Source organism: Chelonoidis abingdonii, chromosome 10, assembly GCF_003597395.2.
Source record: "Chelonoidis abingdonii isolate Lonesome George chromosome 10, CheloAbing_2.0, whole genome shotgun sequence".
NCBI classification, from domain to species: domain Eukaryota; kingdom Metazoa; phylum Chordata; order Testudines; family Testudinidae; genus Chelonoidis; species Chelonoidis abingdonii.
Window position 1 is genome coordinate 13,917,468 of NC_133778.1, and position 18,768 is coordinate 13,936,235.

The 18,768-nt window shown below is 43.1% G+C and overlaps 1 protein-coding gene across 1 annotated transcript in view; it reads left to right on the plus strand.

The window, feature by feature from the left end:
- ERBB4 (erb-b2 receptor tyrosine kinase 4) overlaps positions 1–18,768 on the plus strand; it is a 1,039,775-nt gene that overhangs the window by 1,010,685 nt on the left and 10,322 nt on the right. The window contains exon 25 of the mRNA XM_075069950.1: positions 329–499. Coding sequence (XP_074926051.1) covers positions 329–499 — 171 coding nt within the window. The remainder of the gene's footprint in view (positions 1–328; positions 500–18,768) is intronic.

Here is an 18,768-nt window from a genome sequence, read left to right on the forward strand (position 1 = left end):
GCCTTAATATCTCAAATATTTCGCAACATACAGCAGACCTTGCCAGAAGCTGGACTACTGGGTCCAAAATTGAGTCTGTTTTATAAAAGAAAGAAAAAAAGTTCAATAACATTTATTTTTGCTTGATTAATGCAGTTATTCCCCTCCTGTCATCATATTCCCAGCCAAAAAATCAAAATAAACTATGTAACTATGGTGATATAGGGAAACCTGAGTATATGCATGGTCTCTGCACCATGACTGCAAGGTGGTATAGAAAACAGGTAACCACGCTCATAGAATGAATTAATCTCTGTGCTATCTTCCTCTGTCCATGTGACACATTCAGGGTGATGACCGTATGAAGCTCCCGAGTCCAAACGACAGCAAATTCTTCCAAAATCTGCTGGATGAGGAAGACCTGGAAGATATGATGGATGCTGAGGAATATTTAGTTCCTCAGGCCTTTAACATCCCTCCTCCTATCTATACGTCCAGGGCTAGAATCGACTCCAACAGGGTAAGAGCAGCTACTGACTCTCCAAACCATGAATAGAGTTTTAAGTGCTCTAATCAAGCATAAGCCTGAGTTACCCTGGGAAATTTGAGCTTTAAGTGCATGGAGAGTGACTATAAAAAATGGCATCATGGGGTTCCAAGTTCATTGTGTCTCAGTGAATTCCAAATCAATAGCTCCACTCACAAGTGAACAAAGGTATTCTTTGAACAGCCAGGCCTGAATGCTCAGCCTGGGATTGTAAAGCCACGCTGTGTTCTTTCTGGATAGTGCATCATCAGTGCCAGTCTACGTCTGCCATGCAAACCCATTACTTGTAAAGGGATTGCACAGGTCTAACCAAGAGTAGCTGGAATTAAGTACACAATCCTATCAATGCATCTTGAGTCAGAATGGAATCTAGCTCTTTCTCCAGTCTGTCTATGGGCTCCTTTACTGCAGTATCTGAGCACCTCACAATCATTACTATATTTAGCCTCACAACCCTAAGAGGTTGGACGGTGCTATTATTCACATTTTATTGATGGGGAACAGTGGCACCGAAAGGCTAAATGACTTGCCATAGGTCACACAGGAAGTCTGTTGGAGACTAGGGGCTTGAGCGCAGGTCCCCTGAACTGCTGGCTAGCTCCCTACAAAAAAAGTAATTGTGGCAACGAGTCTCAGAGCCTGGGTCAGCTAATTTGGGCTCAGACTATGAGGCTAAAAATAGCAGTGTAGATGTTGCCACTTAGGCTGGAGCCTGGGCTCTGGAACTGGGCGAGTGGGGCTGGTCTCAGAGCCTGGGCTTCAGCCGGAGTGGGAATGTCTGCACTGCTATTTCTAGCCCTGTAGCATGAGCCTGAGTCAGTGGACCTGGCCCTGAGGCTCACTGCTGCGGTTGTTTTTTTTTGGTTGTTTTTTTTTTTGCTGTGTGAATGTACCCATGGACTTTAGAGTATCCTGCCTTCTGCTCTGCACTTCTAACAGGAGATCAAAAATGTTTAAATAGGATTGATGATCTGGTGTCCTCGCTGAAGTGAGGAGAGATGACTCTAAACGCATCAGGTTAGAATAAGAAGTTGTCATTTTTGCATAGACACATTTTTCCAAGGGAAATCACATCTAAAGCACTGATCAAAGTCTCTCCAGAATAGGCACATAGTTTGATTTCCAGCAGGGCTAAACATCCATGGCTCCAGCTGGAACCAGTAGGACCTCAGCATGTGCTTAAAGTTAAGCAAGTGCTTAAGTGCTTTCCTGAATAGAGATGCTTTCCTGAATGAGGGCCATAGTTTGGCTGAGCTTGCGATATATACCCATAATGCATCTCTGAACTGTCTTGGGTCAGCGAAATTGGGCTGCAAATTGGCAGACTATAACAACATCCAGTAATCACCACCGTTATTATGTATCAGAGGGGTAGCCGTGTTAGTCTGGATCTTAAAAAGCGACAGAGTCCTGTGGCACCTTGTAGACTAACAGATGTATTGGAGCATAAGCTTTGGTGGGTGAATACCCACCTCGTCAGACGCATGTTATTATGGTTTACTCTCATGGTTTGATTAACAGCAGTGACATTTATTCCTTACTGTCGAGAAATCTTCTGATTCCCTCTTTAAGCCAAGCAGTTTCAAATTCATGCAGTGGGATGGATTAATCTCACTGCATGTGGAAGGCAGTGAATATTGCTTATGAAAAGAAATCAAATAAGGAACAGAACTAACGACCTGGAGCCAGATTTTGCCATTCTGAGCAGTATTTTATTTTGCATGGTCTAGTGGAGTAAGATGAATAAGGAGGGAACAGAATCTGTTCCTTAAGAAGTAATAGCTGAGTTTTAAATAAATTGCTCATGTTTTTAATTAGAGGCATGAACATCATTTTTCCCATAAATACAAATAGATGTATTTGAAGCTAAGTTCCACTTGCATTGTGCTTCTCGTGATCACTGCCAGCTTACACTGGAAAACTAAAATAACTTCCTTTTACAGGGCCCTATCTCCATGTAGGGAAAAATAACATGAGTGTGCATTGGCAGGGTTGCCAGCTGAGCACTCCTGTGTAAGGGTGCGGGATTTGCTGCCATTATCGCAGGGTCTTGGCTCCAAGTCCCATGAAGCTTGGGAGAACCCTCACCATGCTACTTTCCCTCCTGGCTGCTATGGGAGCCTGGATCATGCAGGATCCATGCAACCATCTTGGGTACGTCTACACTGCAATAAAAAGCCCACAGCACTGAGTCTCAAAGCCTGGGTCAATTGACTCCTGCTCGCAGGGCTTGGCCTGTGGGGCTAAAAACAGCGGTGTAGGCATACAAGCTTCGGCTGGAGCCCAGGTTCTGAGATCCTTCCCCTGAATGGGGAAGCTCAAACATCTACACTGCTATTTCTAGCACCACAAGCCTGAGTCAATTGACCCCGGCTCTGAAACTCGGTGCCATGGATTTTTCTTTCCAGTGTAGACGTACCCAGTGATACTTGCCCCTTCAAGTCCTCTTCCAAGAAGAATGTCGCATCATAAAGAGGAAGCCAGTGTTATCTAATGCTGGTCGGGCAACGTTTTCTGACACTGAGCTGCCAGTGCGATTGAAGATAGGGTGATGGCTCTGAATTTTCCTAGCGCATCCTATAAGTCTAGTGTTTTGACCAATATAATATAATACTTTCTCAATAGTTTTCACTACTTTCTGGGCCAGCTAAGGGCTATAGAAGGCCCCAAATACAGTGTAACCAATGACATATCAGTTTACTAAAATGGGGGTAGGGTACAAAGAGCCTACACAGTCCATTCGCACCCTCTGCACAGCATCGTGCCATACTCCCCTGGGGCTCCATTCACCGTAATTCGCAGGCATTATTTTTAGGGCAGGGAGGAAGGAGACTGCCGAGGGTGTGCCTGATGAATGAACAATTTATATATAATACCAGCTGCTGGAATCAGCAGAGGCTGACCCCTCTCATGTGACAGGGATATTAACCATTATAACTCTAAGCCATGTCAGATGTCTTGGGTCAGCACATAAAGTCTGGTCTCCTGCTAGCAGTCGTGTGTCTTACATTTATTACAGGAGTCACCAGGCAGCATGCACATATATGCACGCACACACACAGCTAGATTTCAGTAGAGCTAAATCAGAATAATGCTGAAGTACCTCCCTGGTGAATCAGACATGCTGTGTCTAAGATATATAGTTGCCATAGAGGCTCCTGATTTCTAACACAGATAGGTTGTGGGTTTTTTTCTGGATATAAGCTCTGCTCTGTTTGCTCTGCAGTTGCAATAATGCAGATAATAATCAATGGAGATAAGACTGCAATTGTTCCTCCTCTAAACATTCATGTTGATTTAAAATGAAATGCGCGGTAGCTCCTTTAAGAAGTATTCTTTCTACTGTGCGTACTTTAAGTACAGATGGATGTCACTTGCAGGAATCACACAGACCTGAAATGCCTTCAAGTATCTATACGTACAGTGCTTTGAGTCTGGCTTATTCTGTTTCCTTTGGGTAACTTGGATTTATACTTGTTTGGCGTAATGAATATTAATATTAAATGAACTCATTCTGATCAGTGTTATTACTGTGAATACCAAATACATTGATGCAGCTCAGGCAGTTTATGTTCATTGTTACTGGAAAATTAAATTTTACGTGAAAGTCTCCATGCTGCTTAGTTAAAGCAAGACACGGTGCCAGTAGCTATGGAATCTTCAAGTCTTTCCTGGAGATGAGGTGGTTGAAAAATACCGTTCGCCCCATCTCGCCCTGCACTTACTGCGATTGCGTTTTTAATTTAAAAAATGAGGCATGCTTACTGTGAGCCGCTAATGTGCTCTTTCTCTGGGCATACTGCACAGAACCTCTTGGCTGAAATGTGCCATTGCACAATTCTAACAAGGGATCAGGAAATCAGGGAAATTCTGAGCCTCTTTGTGTTTAGACATTAAAGTCAGTGAACTAAAGTAAGAGCACTTGTCTGCTAAGGAAAGCTGTGAAGTTTCTGCTGTATGATCCTAAATCCAGGCAAGGTGATGCTAGGGTTAGGCACCAATGAAGGAGGATATACATAAGACAAATACAAAAGAACAGTTTAATATACAGTAGTGACATAAAGCTGTATCCCGTAGGACAGATGAAACCTCAGTGGGATGGGATATGCCTGTGGCTCTCAAACTTTTTTTTACTGGTGACCCCTTTCACATAGCAAGTCTCTGAGTGCGATCCCCCCACCCCGTTATAAATTAAAAACACTTTTTATATATATTTAACACTATTATAAATGCTGGAGGCAAAGCGGGGTTTGGGGTGGAGGGTGACAGCTCGCGCCCCCCATGTAGTAACCTCACAACCCCCTGAGGGGTCCCAACCCCCAATTTGAGAACCCCTGGGATATGCTCTCACTGAAATAAACAAGGTATTGCCTTCCTAATCCTCTGGGATCTGTTGAGATAGGCAGGAGGCACAAGGCCAAAGCCTCCTGTTACTCCACCACCACACACACACTGTTTTCCTGGCAGCCTGACTGTTGGATCCGAGCTACCAAAACTCCTCTTTTTGTGGCTAACTCATGGACTCCCTTGGAGAAGAGTTCTCCCTTAAAGGGAAGTTCCCCAGCCTGAAAAGGGCATTGGGCAAAAGTTAATACAGGGGCTGGTCTGTCCAGAAAATTGGGATTTCAGCTAACCTACATTTTTCACAGAAAGTGTCTGCTTTACACAGAACATTTTGACTTTTCATCAACACCTGTAAACCAGAAAGTTCCAAAATCAGCAAAGGGGTTAACAACTGGTGGGTTTCCAGTACTGAGTGTTCTGTTTGGGTGAATAATTTCATGCTAGTGAAAGTCTAGTCACATCCACTGCAGTGGTTATAAGCCCAAGACTTTTGTTGCTAGCACTAGCAAACCTCCTACATTCACAACCATACAATTACTGACTCTGCTTTATAACAAGTACTGTACTGCCTGAACAGGGACAGAGTTAGAATAGATGGAAGTCTCTTTTGTGTTAGCAATTGTATACCACAATGCTTTTACATTGGCTAATTCCCCCGGCTGCTAACTGTTCATACTATTCAGTAGCTCCTGCGAATGCAGCCCTTGTTACTTGTTCTGTATACCATATATTATAGAAGCCCTTGATACTATGTGTGTAGGTAAGAGTCAGGTGATATTTCACTTCTGAACCTGAATTTATAATTAGCCCATAAAAAGTCAGTCCAGAGTGAAATAGGGCAAAGTCTCATCTTAATTTGTTTTTAAGAACACATAAACGTGTGAGCTTTAAAGGGAGCGAAGAAAAGAAGAATTAGAATGATTATTAAGAGTATTTTATATGGACATGGCAACTTTCATTACAGATGTTGAGCACAATTCTTAGGATTGAGACGTCTGCCACATGGAGCACACCAGAGCTCTGGCTTGACTAGACTCCTTAGCCACACAGGTGACCTACATAGGAACCTAGAGGGCAGGGGCCCTGCTGTCAATCTGGCTTCAAAGCAGGAATGGGGCGAGCCTCTTCTGTGGCTGTGGCCTACTGCACCCATTACTCATGTGACATTCTGAATACACAGAGTACCACATCCGTTCCCTACAGATCAGCCACTTTGTGCCTCTAACAGGTTTATAACACCAGTCCCGAATCAATAGTTGATTTAGTATTAAGAGAAAAAAAAATTTAAAACTGCTGAGATGACAGGCCAGATCGGTGCCCTGGCACAACCCCATTGACTGCTGCAACCCCGCTCTAGTCTACAGGGTGATGCAAAGGGTAAACAAAAGGTGGATTTATCCCACTGAATTTAAAACCCGCACACTGCAGCCATGTGGCACATTTCACAAATTTAAAACTTCTTTTCTGCAATTTTTTACATTATAATTATGTCTTCAAATTATATCATTATTTTACAGTAACATTAATTACATAAATAGATATATAGTCATTGCAATGACTGTATAACTATTCTACAAACTTCAAAATTGCCTTTGAACTTTGAAAAAAATCACTGGAAAAAGGGTCTGATTGTTGTGAGAAAACTCCACAAAAATGAAGAAATTCACAAAAAGAGTGGAGAGTGCTTAGAGGATTGGGCCTTAACCTTCCAATATTCACAAATTATGGGTTGGACAATAGAGACCCTTTAATCAGACTCTCCTATAGCCCTTAACATGAATTCTTTTCTTTTGGGGGCTTGCCTGACAACTGTAGTGGGAGATTGTGCAGGAGAATTTCAGGGAGTTAAGAATCTACTTTATGCCCCGCATGGACTTTCTGGACTGCAAATTAATGCATGCTGGAGTGAACAGATGCTGTGTGCAATGCCAGTTTCCCCAGCTAAGTTGGTGCAGGGGGTGCTGTAATTTGCTGATAGGATAGGTTAGCAGTCAATCAATTCCCTCTGCCCCCACTGCAAGGAGGAAGCAGGGAGGGAGTTGTTTCTCCCACCCTTTGCATTGGGGGCTTTAATAATAGGATGGCTGTGATAAGACCCTCAGTTACACTTACTCATCCCTACTATTTTCAATGAGTGGAATTCATTAAACGTTTCTGCTGATGATTCATGAGCCAGAAGAGAAGCCAGCTGCTTCTACCAGACCTGTGCCAGCTCTGCAAGGCACATAATGTTCCAGATATTTCCCTACTCTGTCCCTAATTAGTGGTTTTAGTATTTGGTACAATGATAAAGTCAAATCTGTAGATCAGTTGTTTAGCCAAGAATCACAGGACTGGAAGGAACCTTGAGAGATCATCTAATCTAGTCCCCTGCACTAAGGCAGGACTAAGTATTATAGACCATTCCTGACAGGTGTTTGTCTAACCTGCTCTTAAAAATCTCCAACGATGGAGATTCCACAACCTCCCTGGGCAATTTATTCTAGTGCTTAAACACCCTGACAGGAAGTTTTTCCTAATGTCCGACCTAAACCTCCCTTGCTGCAATTTAAGCCCATTGCTCCTTGTCCTATTATCAGAGGTTAAGAAGAACAATTCTTCTCCCTCCCCCTTGTAACAACCTTTTATGTATTTGAAAACTATTATCATGGCCCCTCAGTTTTCTCTTTTCCAGATGAAACAAACCCAATTTTTTCAATCTTCCCTCATAGGTCATGTTTTTCTAGACCTTTAATCATTTTTGTTGCTCTTTTCTGGACTTTCTCCAATTTGTCCACATCTTTCCTGAAATATGGCACCCAGAACCGGACTTAATATTCCAGTTAAGGCCTAATCAGCGTGGAGTAGAGTGAAAGAATTACTTCTCGTGTCTTGCTTTCAACACTCCTGCTTATATATCCCAGAATGATGTTCATTTTTTTTTCTTTGCAATAGCATTACACCGTTGACTCATATTTAGCTTGTGGTCCACTATGACTCTCACATACCTTTCTGCAGGACTCCTTCCTAGGCAGTCATTTCCCATTTTGTACATGTGCAACTGATTGTTCCTTCCTAAATGGAGTACTTGACATGTGTCCTTATTGAATTTAATCCTATCCTTCAAAGCACTTGCAAATCCTCCCAGCTTGGTATTGTTCACAAACTTTATAAGTGTACTCTCTATGCCATTATCTAAATCATTGATGAAGACATTGAACAGAACCGGACCCAGAATCTGCTGTTAGGTATTGCCAGTTAGTTTTGGTACCATTTCCTGCTTTTTAAAGAGGGTTTTGTTTTGCTTTGTTTTTATTCCAAGTCCTCTACTCTTTCTGCTTTGCATCTCCCTTAAGAAGTTTTGGATGGATTTTAGAATTTAATCCATGTTTTTAGTCATCAGACTAGCTTCAGTCATTTTTGTCTCCTTGTCCCTGGGAAATGTCTAATGTCATATATCTGTTTCTAGCTCCTGTATTGGAAAGCCAACATCATAAAACAGTTTTTTTGCCTAAGTCCCAGAGAGCAAACCTAGGTATAAACAGAAATTGAAACTGACTGATCTAATTTTATTGCTTAGGATGAGTAGAATATAAAAAAGCGTCAAATCTGATGTCAAATAAATTAGATTAAAACAGTTCAGGTTTACTGATCTATCTTAAAAGATAGATAATTTACAATGTCTCTTTAAAATATGCTAAATTTGTGACAGAAAAAAAAAGAGGGAAATTCATGTGTAGGGATCAAACAAAACACATGTGGGCCAACACTTAGCTATAGCAGGGTACTTTTTTAGTGCCAGATTCCATAGCCTTATGACAACTAGTCCCTCGCTCCATAAGCAGGCCTACTGAAATTAGCAGTGCTGCTCACAAAGAAAGGCACAGCATAAGTAAGGGTATCAGAAGCTGGCTCTTAACATTCCCCATGCTAGCTAGCTGTTGAAGGTCATGTTGCAAGGGTTTCCCTACACTGTGTGACAGGGTCAGGCCAGATGGCTACAAGAGAGTGGTCGAAGGTAGACACAGTAGCTCCAGGTTAAGCAGGTCCCTTTTCCCTGAGTAAGATAACAGGGACTATTCCAGAACACTCAGGAACTTTCTCGAACTAATTACGGCAGGCCGACCAATTAGGACACCTGTGGCCAATTGGGAAGTTACTAGAATTAATCAAGGCTAATCAGGACACCTGGTTTAAAAAGGCTCTCACTCCACTTAGTGAGGTGTGCGTAAGGAGCTGGGAGTGAGAGGACGTGCTGCTGGAGGACTGAGAAGTACAAGTGTTAACAGACATCAGGAGGAAGGTCCTGTGATGAGAACACAGAAGGTGTTGGAAGGAGGCCATAGGGAAGTAGCCCAGGGAGTTGTAGCTGTTCCAGAAGGCACTCTAGACAGCTGCAGTCCACAGGGCCCTGTGCTGGAACCTGGGTAGAGGGTGGGCCCAGGTTCCCCCCAAAACCTCCCAACTCCTGATCCAACACAGGAAGATCTCTGAAGCTAGCAAAATCCGCCAATAAGCTCAGGACCCACCAAGGTAGAGGAGAAACTTTATCACAACTGCTAATCTTGTCCTTCTTGTTTTTTCTCTGACATACATTTAGATCCAGATTAACCTTTCTAGTTTTGGAAAGTATTTGTTCTGGGGTTTGGGGTTTGGACACACATTTGCTACCAATTTAATATATATTTGGGATCAGCCAGCTGTGCTCTTGCCTTGCAGCAGGATTAACCTTCCCCAGTTAGAATTACCGTAAGTTCATACTCCCACCAAAGGACAGTAACTAGTCCAGGGGACCACAGCTGTACTTTGCAAGAGCTATCAGTATGTGAAATGGAAATGTACTAAGCATCACTGTCAGTGATTTAAAATCAGGAGCATCTGCCTGATCTATGAATAGCTGTAGGCTCTGTTAACAAACAAGAGAACTTGCACCTGATTCAGTTCATCGTCTTTTCTCCAAAAAAAAAAAAAAAAGTTCCATGGCTATAAAGGGAGTGACTGCCAAATATTTCTAAACTCCACTGATGAGGCACTCGGTGAGTTTCCAAAAACCTTTTTTATTCAGGAAGCACAGCTGGAAGAGTGGGTGAGACTGACCAGAAAGACCTGACCCCAGATTTTTCAAATGCACAGAATCCTCAGGGCGGGTCAGAGTTGGGAAAAAATCCAATTCAGGCACCTAAATAGGTACCAATTTTTTTTAAAAAAATGCTCAGCACCAAGAAGATCGACTTGTGATGTATGTGGCCAGATTTTCAAAAGAGTTCAGTATGCAACATGCTGAGTTTTTGGAAATGTGAAAACTTGTTTTGGTGCCTAAGTGGGAGCTGAGCTCTTTTAAAAACCTATTCCTGACTTGGGGGTGCCAAATTCACATGAAAATTTAACCTATAATGCAAGTGACTCCTCTGCAACCAAGTAGATGGTTACAAAAATATATGAGCCTCCACAACACGCACACTTTAAAATGTACTGACATGCCAAGCGTCATCCCATCATTGCAGATACTTTACACAGCCCTTAGTGGTACCAAGGGATGTTTGTAGCTGGCCCAGGAAGTTAATAGTGGGGCCTGGGCGCAGTGTGTTCAACATTCAGGATGACAGAGGCAGTTGCACTGAAGCATTACAGGAAGGGTCAAGGTACAGTAGTCGATGTATTGCTGTAAACCCACGCCAGCTGGAGGGCGGAAAAAAATCTTGGGAAAACAGCAGGATAGACAACTCTGCAGAGTTCAAGACCTAGGACAATGGACTAGGAAATAACGATTAGGGCTGGTCGAAACTTTTCCTTTGGAACTGCTTCTGACTAAATGAAATTTTTTGCCAAAAAAGTATTACGTTCTTTGAAAATGGTCACATTTTTTTGGCCAAAAATCCCCGAATACCCCAAAACATAAAAGTTTTTGTTTTATAGGTGAAAACCAAAAAAAAGTGATTAGGAAAAACCACTGAAGTGCCTCAATAAGAGTTGTTATTTGAGTACCTTCTGCCTCATTCTCTTCTATGGGCTTCTGAATTGGACTACCCTTCCCATGAGTCCATGGAATGCCCATGATGCGTCACAGCAGTCCATCAAGAGGGGCGACTATGGTGCATCATGGGAGATGTAGTCTGGCCAGGGATTATACCCCCTAAACATATTTTTCATATGGGCCATATCCATTTGGTATAAAATGACTTGGTAGCCAATGTAAAGATACTGCCTTCCTTATTTGTTAAATGCTGATAAGGAAAAAAATAATCAGAGCTATAAAAAGAAGCAAAGCTAGATGGGGCGGGGTAGGATGGAGGGGACATAGAGGAGGTTTAGATTTAGAATGCTAATGATTACTTTATCCAAATCAGTTGGATGGCTATTTCTTTCAAAGTATTATTTCCAGCAGATTCCCAGCCCTGTTCTAAATCATCCCAGCATCTCATCAAGAAGCCTTTCTTTGCATTAAGAGACCAAGAGTGCACAATTATGGGTTTCTTTTCCCTTTGCATAACAAAATGGAGAGATTATCATCAAGTTACTATTCAGATTTTAGGAGGATTTTTTTTTTAAAGAACCATCTTTATCTATTAGAGCTCCCTGTTCAGGCCAGCACACTGTAATGATTACTCCTGTAAAGGCTTCGGAGGAGATGTGCTCTATTTCATTCTCAATGAGGGTTGATGGCATTTTGAGAGGCTCAGAATAGCCTTTGATTACTGTATAAAACAGAATGGGGAAGCTGGTTATGTAGTGGGGGTGTTGCCACGAGTGCTCCTCATCAGCTTTCTATTATGTTTTTCCTGCTGGGAACATATCACAATCACAAGCATGTTGTGTTTTTATTCTTATTTTCCCTGCATTTCAAAAGTTGTGGGCTTTAAAGTTCAGAGTTCTGGTTTAACAGCCGTGTACAAAGGGGTGATTTTCGGACTCTGTGGTTCAGTCAGGTACCACTGCATAAAAGCAAGGTCAACATCTTGACCCTGTCATTGGCAAGGATTCTCCTCTAAACTGTGGGGACCTGCCAAGTGTTATAGGAGTATCATTCGTTGTACAATGGAAGGGCCCCGGTACTGGAGAAAGAATGACGGGGGATCAATCCTGAGGAAAGTGAAATGGTTTGAAAAGAAGGATTAGAGAGAGGGACAAGAATATGCAGCCTTCCTCCCCACCCGCGTGCTGGGTGGCTTTCCTTCCAGCCTGTTTGGTGCCTAAACTGCATTAATGTAAAGTAAGTCAATTTTTTATGAAAAAAATACTTGCTCATGTATCAGTATGTCCAGATGAAAACCAATTCATTATTATGAAGGTTTAAGCCTGTTTTTCATGCCTTTCCCAATACTTCCACTGATGTCTTTTCAACAGATATTTAATGCTATGCAGCAGAATACTTCTGTTTTATTCACAGACAAGGTATAGCGCTGGGCAGTGGCAGTGTACTTGGATTCCCAGCTGCAAGGCTGTGGAGAGCAGCTCATTCTAAAATGTATGATCATGGATGTGGCTGGGGCCATTTTAGCCCCCGGTGTAAACTGGATAAACCTCAGAGGCCACAGACTCTGCTGGCAATTGCTGGAATACCAGATGTTCTGACTTCCCTCTCCTGTTTTTTGGTGCACCAGCTCTCTGTGAACCAGGACTCCCCCTACATGGGAAATTCACTGCTGTCCTATTAGGGCAACTTTCCAACTCCTCTGAACTGTTCGAGATTGGATAACAGCAAGGGGCAAAGACACCCTCTTACAAAAAGGTCCCTGGACTCTTTAATGTCCCCACAGAGCAGACAAGACCTTGTTTTTTAAGGTCTCCTCTGAAAGTCCCATGCACAGTAAGCTGCGTGGAACCTAATTTATCTTGCTTGGAAGAACTGGCGAGTTGAATCGAGTCGACCCTGTTGGGATACCTGCAGGGAATCTAGGTGTTTCAAAGCTGAGACTTAGTCTACGAAGCCCTTTAGATATCATTGTACAAACATTGATCCTTCTATATGTATCATCATATAGACTGATTTTGTTTTACAAAATTGCCCTTCCTCCTTTTAGTTTAGGGTCAGATATATTTGTTGTGGGTAGTGTAAAGCCAGAGCAGAGTAAGCGCTTCACTCAGTGGTCAGAAGGAGGCTGTGAATCTTCTGGGAAGAGGTGGACATTGTCCAGGGGAGGTGTTTCCAATTTCAATTTCATTTCAGTTTGGATCAGTTGTAAATACCAGCCTGTTCCTTTGAAATGTAACTGGTGTTTGCTCTGGGCTGACAGGACAGCTATGCATTGTTTGTTCTGTCTGCAGCACTACCAGAATATCTAAAGCACATTATTCAGGTCCACTGGCATAAACCAGCTGTCCTTATTCCAGGCAGACTGCTGAAATCTTACAGCAGCAGCTGTGCGGTCAGGTACATTTAGGAGGCTGCAGTTTGGTGACTTAAAGCTGGGTGCTCACTTGGTTTCCATCAAGACAGTTTCTGCTGATTAGCTATTCTGATACAAACAGCCCTGGCATAGAATTCCACAAGGGAGGTAGGCAGAGCACGTGTGAGGTCTGAAATGCATGTGTAAGAGATATCATAAACTGTGCATTGTGGTGCAGTCATTTTACTCCTGTGCAAAATGGGTGTGACATGTTGTCATTGTTGGGAGTATTTTACTCCTACTTTGCACTCACTTTGCTCAGGTGTAAATAACTATCCAAGGTGCAACAGGGAATAGTGAAGTGGGGGAGGGAGATTTGTATGTGAGAATGAGAGAAAGATATATGAGATGAATCCTGAGGTTATTGCTCCATTTTTACTAATACAAACTCCAAGAGCCTGGTGCCGGGTAAGCTCAGTTAGCTTCTTTTCTGAGTACCACGAAGTAGAGCTGTTAAACAATGTCCTTTAAAAAATTCATAATTTCCTGTGAATTTTTTTTTGATGAAAAAAACAGACCCCAAACTCATTTTTAAACCATAAACAGAATCAAGCTGTGCAGATTTAAACAGAACATTTCAAGCAAAATGAAAATTTTCACTTTGGTCAAAAGAGCCCTTTTTATTCCAAAAATGTTGCACAACAAACCTTTTTTGACTAGCTCCATCAGTGAGTCATCAAACCCTGATGCCTGAGAGCACTTACCCAGCAGTCCTACCAGAGATTTCAGCAGGGGTTTAACTCCCAACGTGACAGCTCTTCTCTGCTACATAAATTGCCAAGTATGTCACGCAAAATGCACCTCTAGTCCTGACCACTGGACAATATACATCTGAGTGCTTTTTGGAACCATCCGATGAATTCAATAGAACCACATGGCAGCCCAGATACTTTAGTGGAGGTCCAGCAACGAAGCAGTTAAAAGAACGTATTAGAGTCAAATTTAGCCACACATCTGCTGACTAACAGAAGGATTCTGCCTGAGTACAAGCCTGCGTGACCCCCCCCGGGTCTGTACTCAGGTGGCTACCCTGCCATTGCCCATGCTGCCATGTTCACACTGGTAATTTGAGTGTGCTAGCTCAAGCAAACCCAGCATGTGCGTCTCTGCTGTAATCATGGGGCTATTTGCAGAGTTAGGTGTGGCTCAGCTTGAGCTTGGCAGACTCTGCCCTGTTGTAAGGCAAACACCCTGGATACTGTGAATTTAGGGTTGATTTATAACAAGAAGTGGCTCCAGTTTTGCAAACTTCCCCATCAAATGTTTGTGTTTCCTGCCTGACAACAATGAAAACCAGCATCCCAGCGGCACTCAGCACTGCTATGGGAAAGAACCAGACTTGGGGATGTTGGGCCCTCACCAGGGATGAAAGGGATGTGGGTGCAGGGGTGAGCACCCCAAGTTCCATCTGGTAGTGGGATGTGGGCACAGGAGTGAGCACCCCAAGTACCATCTGATAGTGTCAAGACTCACTGATTCTCAGCACTTCCTGCCACCTGAAAGATGCTGAGTGCAGCTCTGGAGAAGACTGTGTATCCAATCAAGCTGGTCAAAGCAGGGGAAGTGGGGAAGATGCTGTGATCAGGGTCCCATAAGCACTTCAGAAGGGGCTATGGAAATGGAATGTGAGAAACTCAGCTTGGAACGATAATGTGGGCAAGATCCCATCAGCGTAAAATGAAAGGAGGTGCAGAAGAGATACTGTTCCAATGGCTGTGTAGAGTCCAGTATGGAGCGGGTGATTTATCTTTGTTTTAATTACATTTTAATGCCCCACCACAACAACATTATGTCCTTGCTATGAAGAGAGGAGCTATTGACCAAGAGAGACTGCAGAGGCCAGGAAATGGAAAACAGATTAGCAGACAGAGAGCAATAACACAAAGCAATACCCACAAAGGTCTTATTTACTTTTGTTTTATTGAGGCTCATTTTACACGCATGTTAGAAGTTATAATAGTTCCTATGTCTTTGGCATTTAATATCACAAGGCCCTCTGGAAGGGCATAGGGAACATTTTTGCCTGTTTTAATGTTTTGCCTGTTGTACTTTGCCTTGTGCTTGAAATGGAGTCACAGGCCAAAAAAGTTGGAGTCTTACACGTTCCTTGTGAGGGATGCTGATGGACCGTTAGAAATAGTGGGTTCCCGATAGCCTGTAATCAGGGTTTAAATTTAGGGGGCTGTATCTAACATAGATGTCCTGCCTACATGTTCAAAAGTGATCACTGAGTTTTTCAGTACCCATTGTGAGATACTTTAAATAAAACTGGCTGATTTTTCAGAAAGTGCTGAGCATGTGCCCTCCGATAATCAGACCTCCTCAAGAGGGATCTCAAATTGAGCGCCCGGCCTGGAGCAAAGCAAAAACCACTAGTTGCTTTCAGCAACCTAGGCCCTGTATGTGAGGGAAAAGGCACAGTATAGAGTTCTGTTTATTTTCTATCATTCAGACCCTACTTATACTAAAACTTTTCTTTCCAATGAATCAGTGTGTAAAATGAAAGAACAAACCGAACCAAAAAAATCATAATCCACAAAGTATTTATAATCCACAAGGATTTATAATTTCAGCTATTGAAATTTCACCATTGGAAATATAAAAAGTATTCCATGCCACACACACTCGCCCCCCAAAATGTAATTTGCTGGCCAACTAAAAGTGACACAATAAAATAAAAGTTGGCTTGGTTCTTAAGTATGAAAAGTTGTTTTTGAAGCCTACAAAATTATGACATCACATTGTAATTAGGAGGCAATTTAACAACATTTAAACAACAATTATATCGCATTTTCAACCCACTAATTTGCACCACAGCTGTTCTATTTGCCTCCTATTTTGGAAAAATGACTGCGGAGCTTTAATGATGGCAAAAAATAAAATGAATGTAAAAAGAACTGCTCAGACAACAATAGATATGAAAAGACCCTTGGTTTGTAGTCTACGGTGAGAATTCTGTGGTTAGCATTTATGGCAAGATAAAGGATATGCATGAGGAAAACATCATTACTGTGATGTTACTTGGCAGCATGTGTAGTGTGCAGGTTGTTGACCAGAGGGTTGTGAGCATAAGCTACCCTAAATGCATTCATGTTGGTAGTCCTCTCTCGATATATTAGAATGGGGTTATTCTGAGAGGGTCTTGTAATGGGTTATTCTAAGGGAGTCACTTAATTTGTTATGGTCATGCAGTGTATATTTAATTGAAAGCCTAATAGCCAAGAAAGTATGGAGACAGCACAGAGTTTTTAGGGATGACTGCATGATTCATGGTTAATGGAGCAAAGCAAACCCATGGTTGGGTCATCTTAGAACATACAAAAATAGAAGGTGTATTGTTGTGTATTCCTTCCCTGTTATACAAATATGATTCCATTCAAACTGAAGAATATATTTGTTCCAATTGCAAAGAAGTAAAGCAGCAAAAAGCCCTGTTTCTCCCAGCTGACAGACTCCTTTTGACTCAACTCCTCTTTTGTTGTTGCTTTCTGCAGCTTAGAGGCATAGGACCCCCATGTTGGTTCATACACAGCGTTCCTCTGGCATCTGACTCTTTTACACTTTTCTAATCTCCTGGACAGCAGGAAAGAAGTTGAGATGATCATAGAATCAAAGAATATCAGGGTTGGAAGAGACCTCAAGAGGTCATCTAGTCCAACCCCCTGCTCAAAGCAGGACCAACACCAATTAAATCATTCCAGACGGGGCTTTGTCAAGCTAGACCTTAAAAACCTCTAAGGATGGAGATTCCACCACCTTCCTAGGTAACCCATTCCAGTGATCAGAGGACAGATGAAGACAAAAACAGAGCACTAAGCGATAGGTAACAAACTCCCATCTCTGATTCAGGGTCCTCACTGTTTCCAAGAGTGCCCCTCTTAGATCATTGCTCTCTAGTTCTCGATTCACAAAGGACCAGTCTGCAGTCATCAGTTTTGCCTGAAGCCTCTGACTTCTCCACAGATTCCTGCTTGTCTCCCTTCAGTCCTTGCCTCTGCCCCATCTTTTTGGAGTAGGCCAGGGATGTTCCCTGAATGTAGCATTTTAGGGGAAGAGGGTTTTCTTTTGAGCCCAGGATCTTGCCTTTCAGTGTGCCGGTTCTTCCCTGCTGCAGTAATAGCCACTGCTAGTAGTTCTGATCAGCAGCTGGCAGCTTGGGGCACATCTTTCCCCAACCTTGATCTGTCTCCTTCTCAGTTGCGGTCTTGTTGCCAGATCCCAGCCCCAAGAAAAAAATCTTGACGGATGACATTATTTCTGGGGAACAGGCAAGGCCAGTAGTGTTCAGATCTCAGTGGGCAGCTCTCCATCTCTTGTATCCAACATCTTTTCCCTGCTTAAAAGGATACATTCTAGTGCCCCAAATCCACCTCCAAGATCCTACAACTTGCAGAAGATTGGTTGACAGTGATCCCAACTCAGAGACGGTATTCAAGTGCCTACTGCAGGTCTCGATGTCTCTCTGCTGCCATGAACACACTCTTGTAAAGTGTCTTCTGGTTTCTCTTCCCCTAGAAGCTCCCCTTTTCTCTTGGTGGGGATAGGCTTAGGGAGGCAGTTGCAAAATTGGTAGCTTCCTTCCTTCTATCCTATACGCCTTCATGATGAACAGCTAAGTACATAAGCCTCTTGCTAACCCTAGAGACTCAGTGCATACAGTGCACCCCCTCCTTTCTCAGAGGAGTCATCCCAAATTGCAAATATCCCTAGAGGTGGATGTGAAAGTCCTGAAGCTATCCTCCAAATCAGCCTTCCTAATGGGCACCATACATTGGGCCATCTGTCAGACGCTATGGAAGAGCGGTGGAAGCTGCCATGCCTCTGGAGGTTGCATTTCATGCTGTTCTGCAGCTCAGGTTGCTCAAGGGAGAGGATTTTTTTGCATACAACTGGGTCAGGACTGAGGCATTTTCTTGCTGTCTCCTCCAAGTCCTCTTCATCCCCCTGCCTTGGACAGTGCTTTCCATGCAGCTTGTATCATCCTCCGTTCTAGACCTGGCAGCAGCCACAGCTGGCTCAGAAATGACAACTCTGTTCCCAGAGCAGCTCTGCCCTTCAGAAGTAGAAAGCTATTTGGCAAGGACTTAAGGAACACAGCCAAGCACTTCCAGCCTCCAACCAGAGCCCCGTGCTCTACCACGCTCAGCGAGCATTGTTATTAAATTCCCAGAGGAACTGTAGTTGGGGATTATTTCCCCTCCATCCATGTTTCCGCATTCCTTTGGGGTTATTTGAAGATCCAGGGTACCCACCACACTTATAAGACCAAATTTTGCCTTCAGATGCCCCTGCATGGCTCCAAAAGGCTGTATTTTGGCCCTGGATGCTAACTTAAACCTCTCCCCTTCCAAATTAGGATAAAATTCTCAGCAGGTTTCTCCCAAGCTGTCTAGCCTAATCAGCCCTGAAGGGGAGATAGCTTTCCAGGCCTGTAGCTTCCCCTGTTATTGGGGCATGAGGACAACAGATTGAGCAGGCAGGAGCTGAAAGCTCCTTGGACACACTGGTCTTCAAATCGTTCTCCCAAGGGCA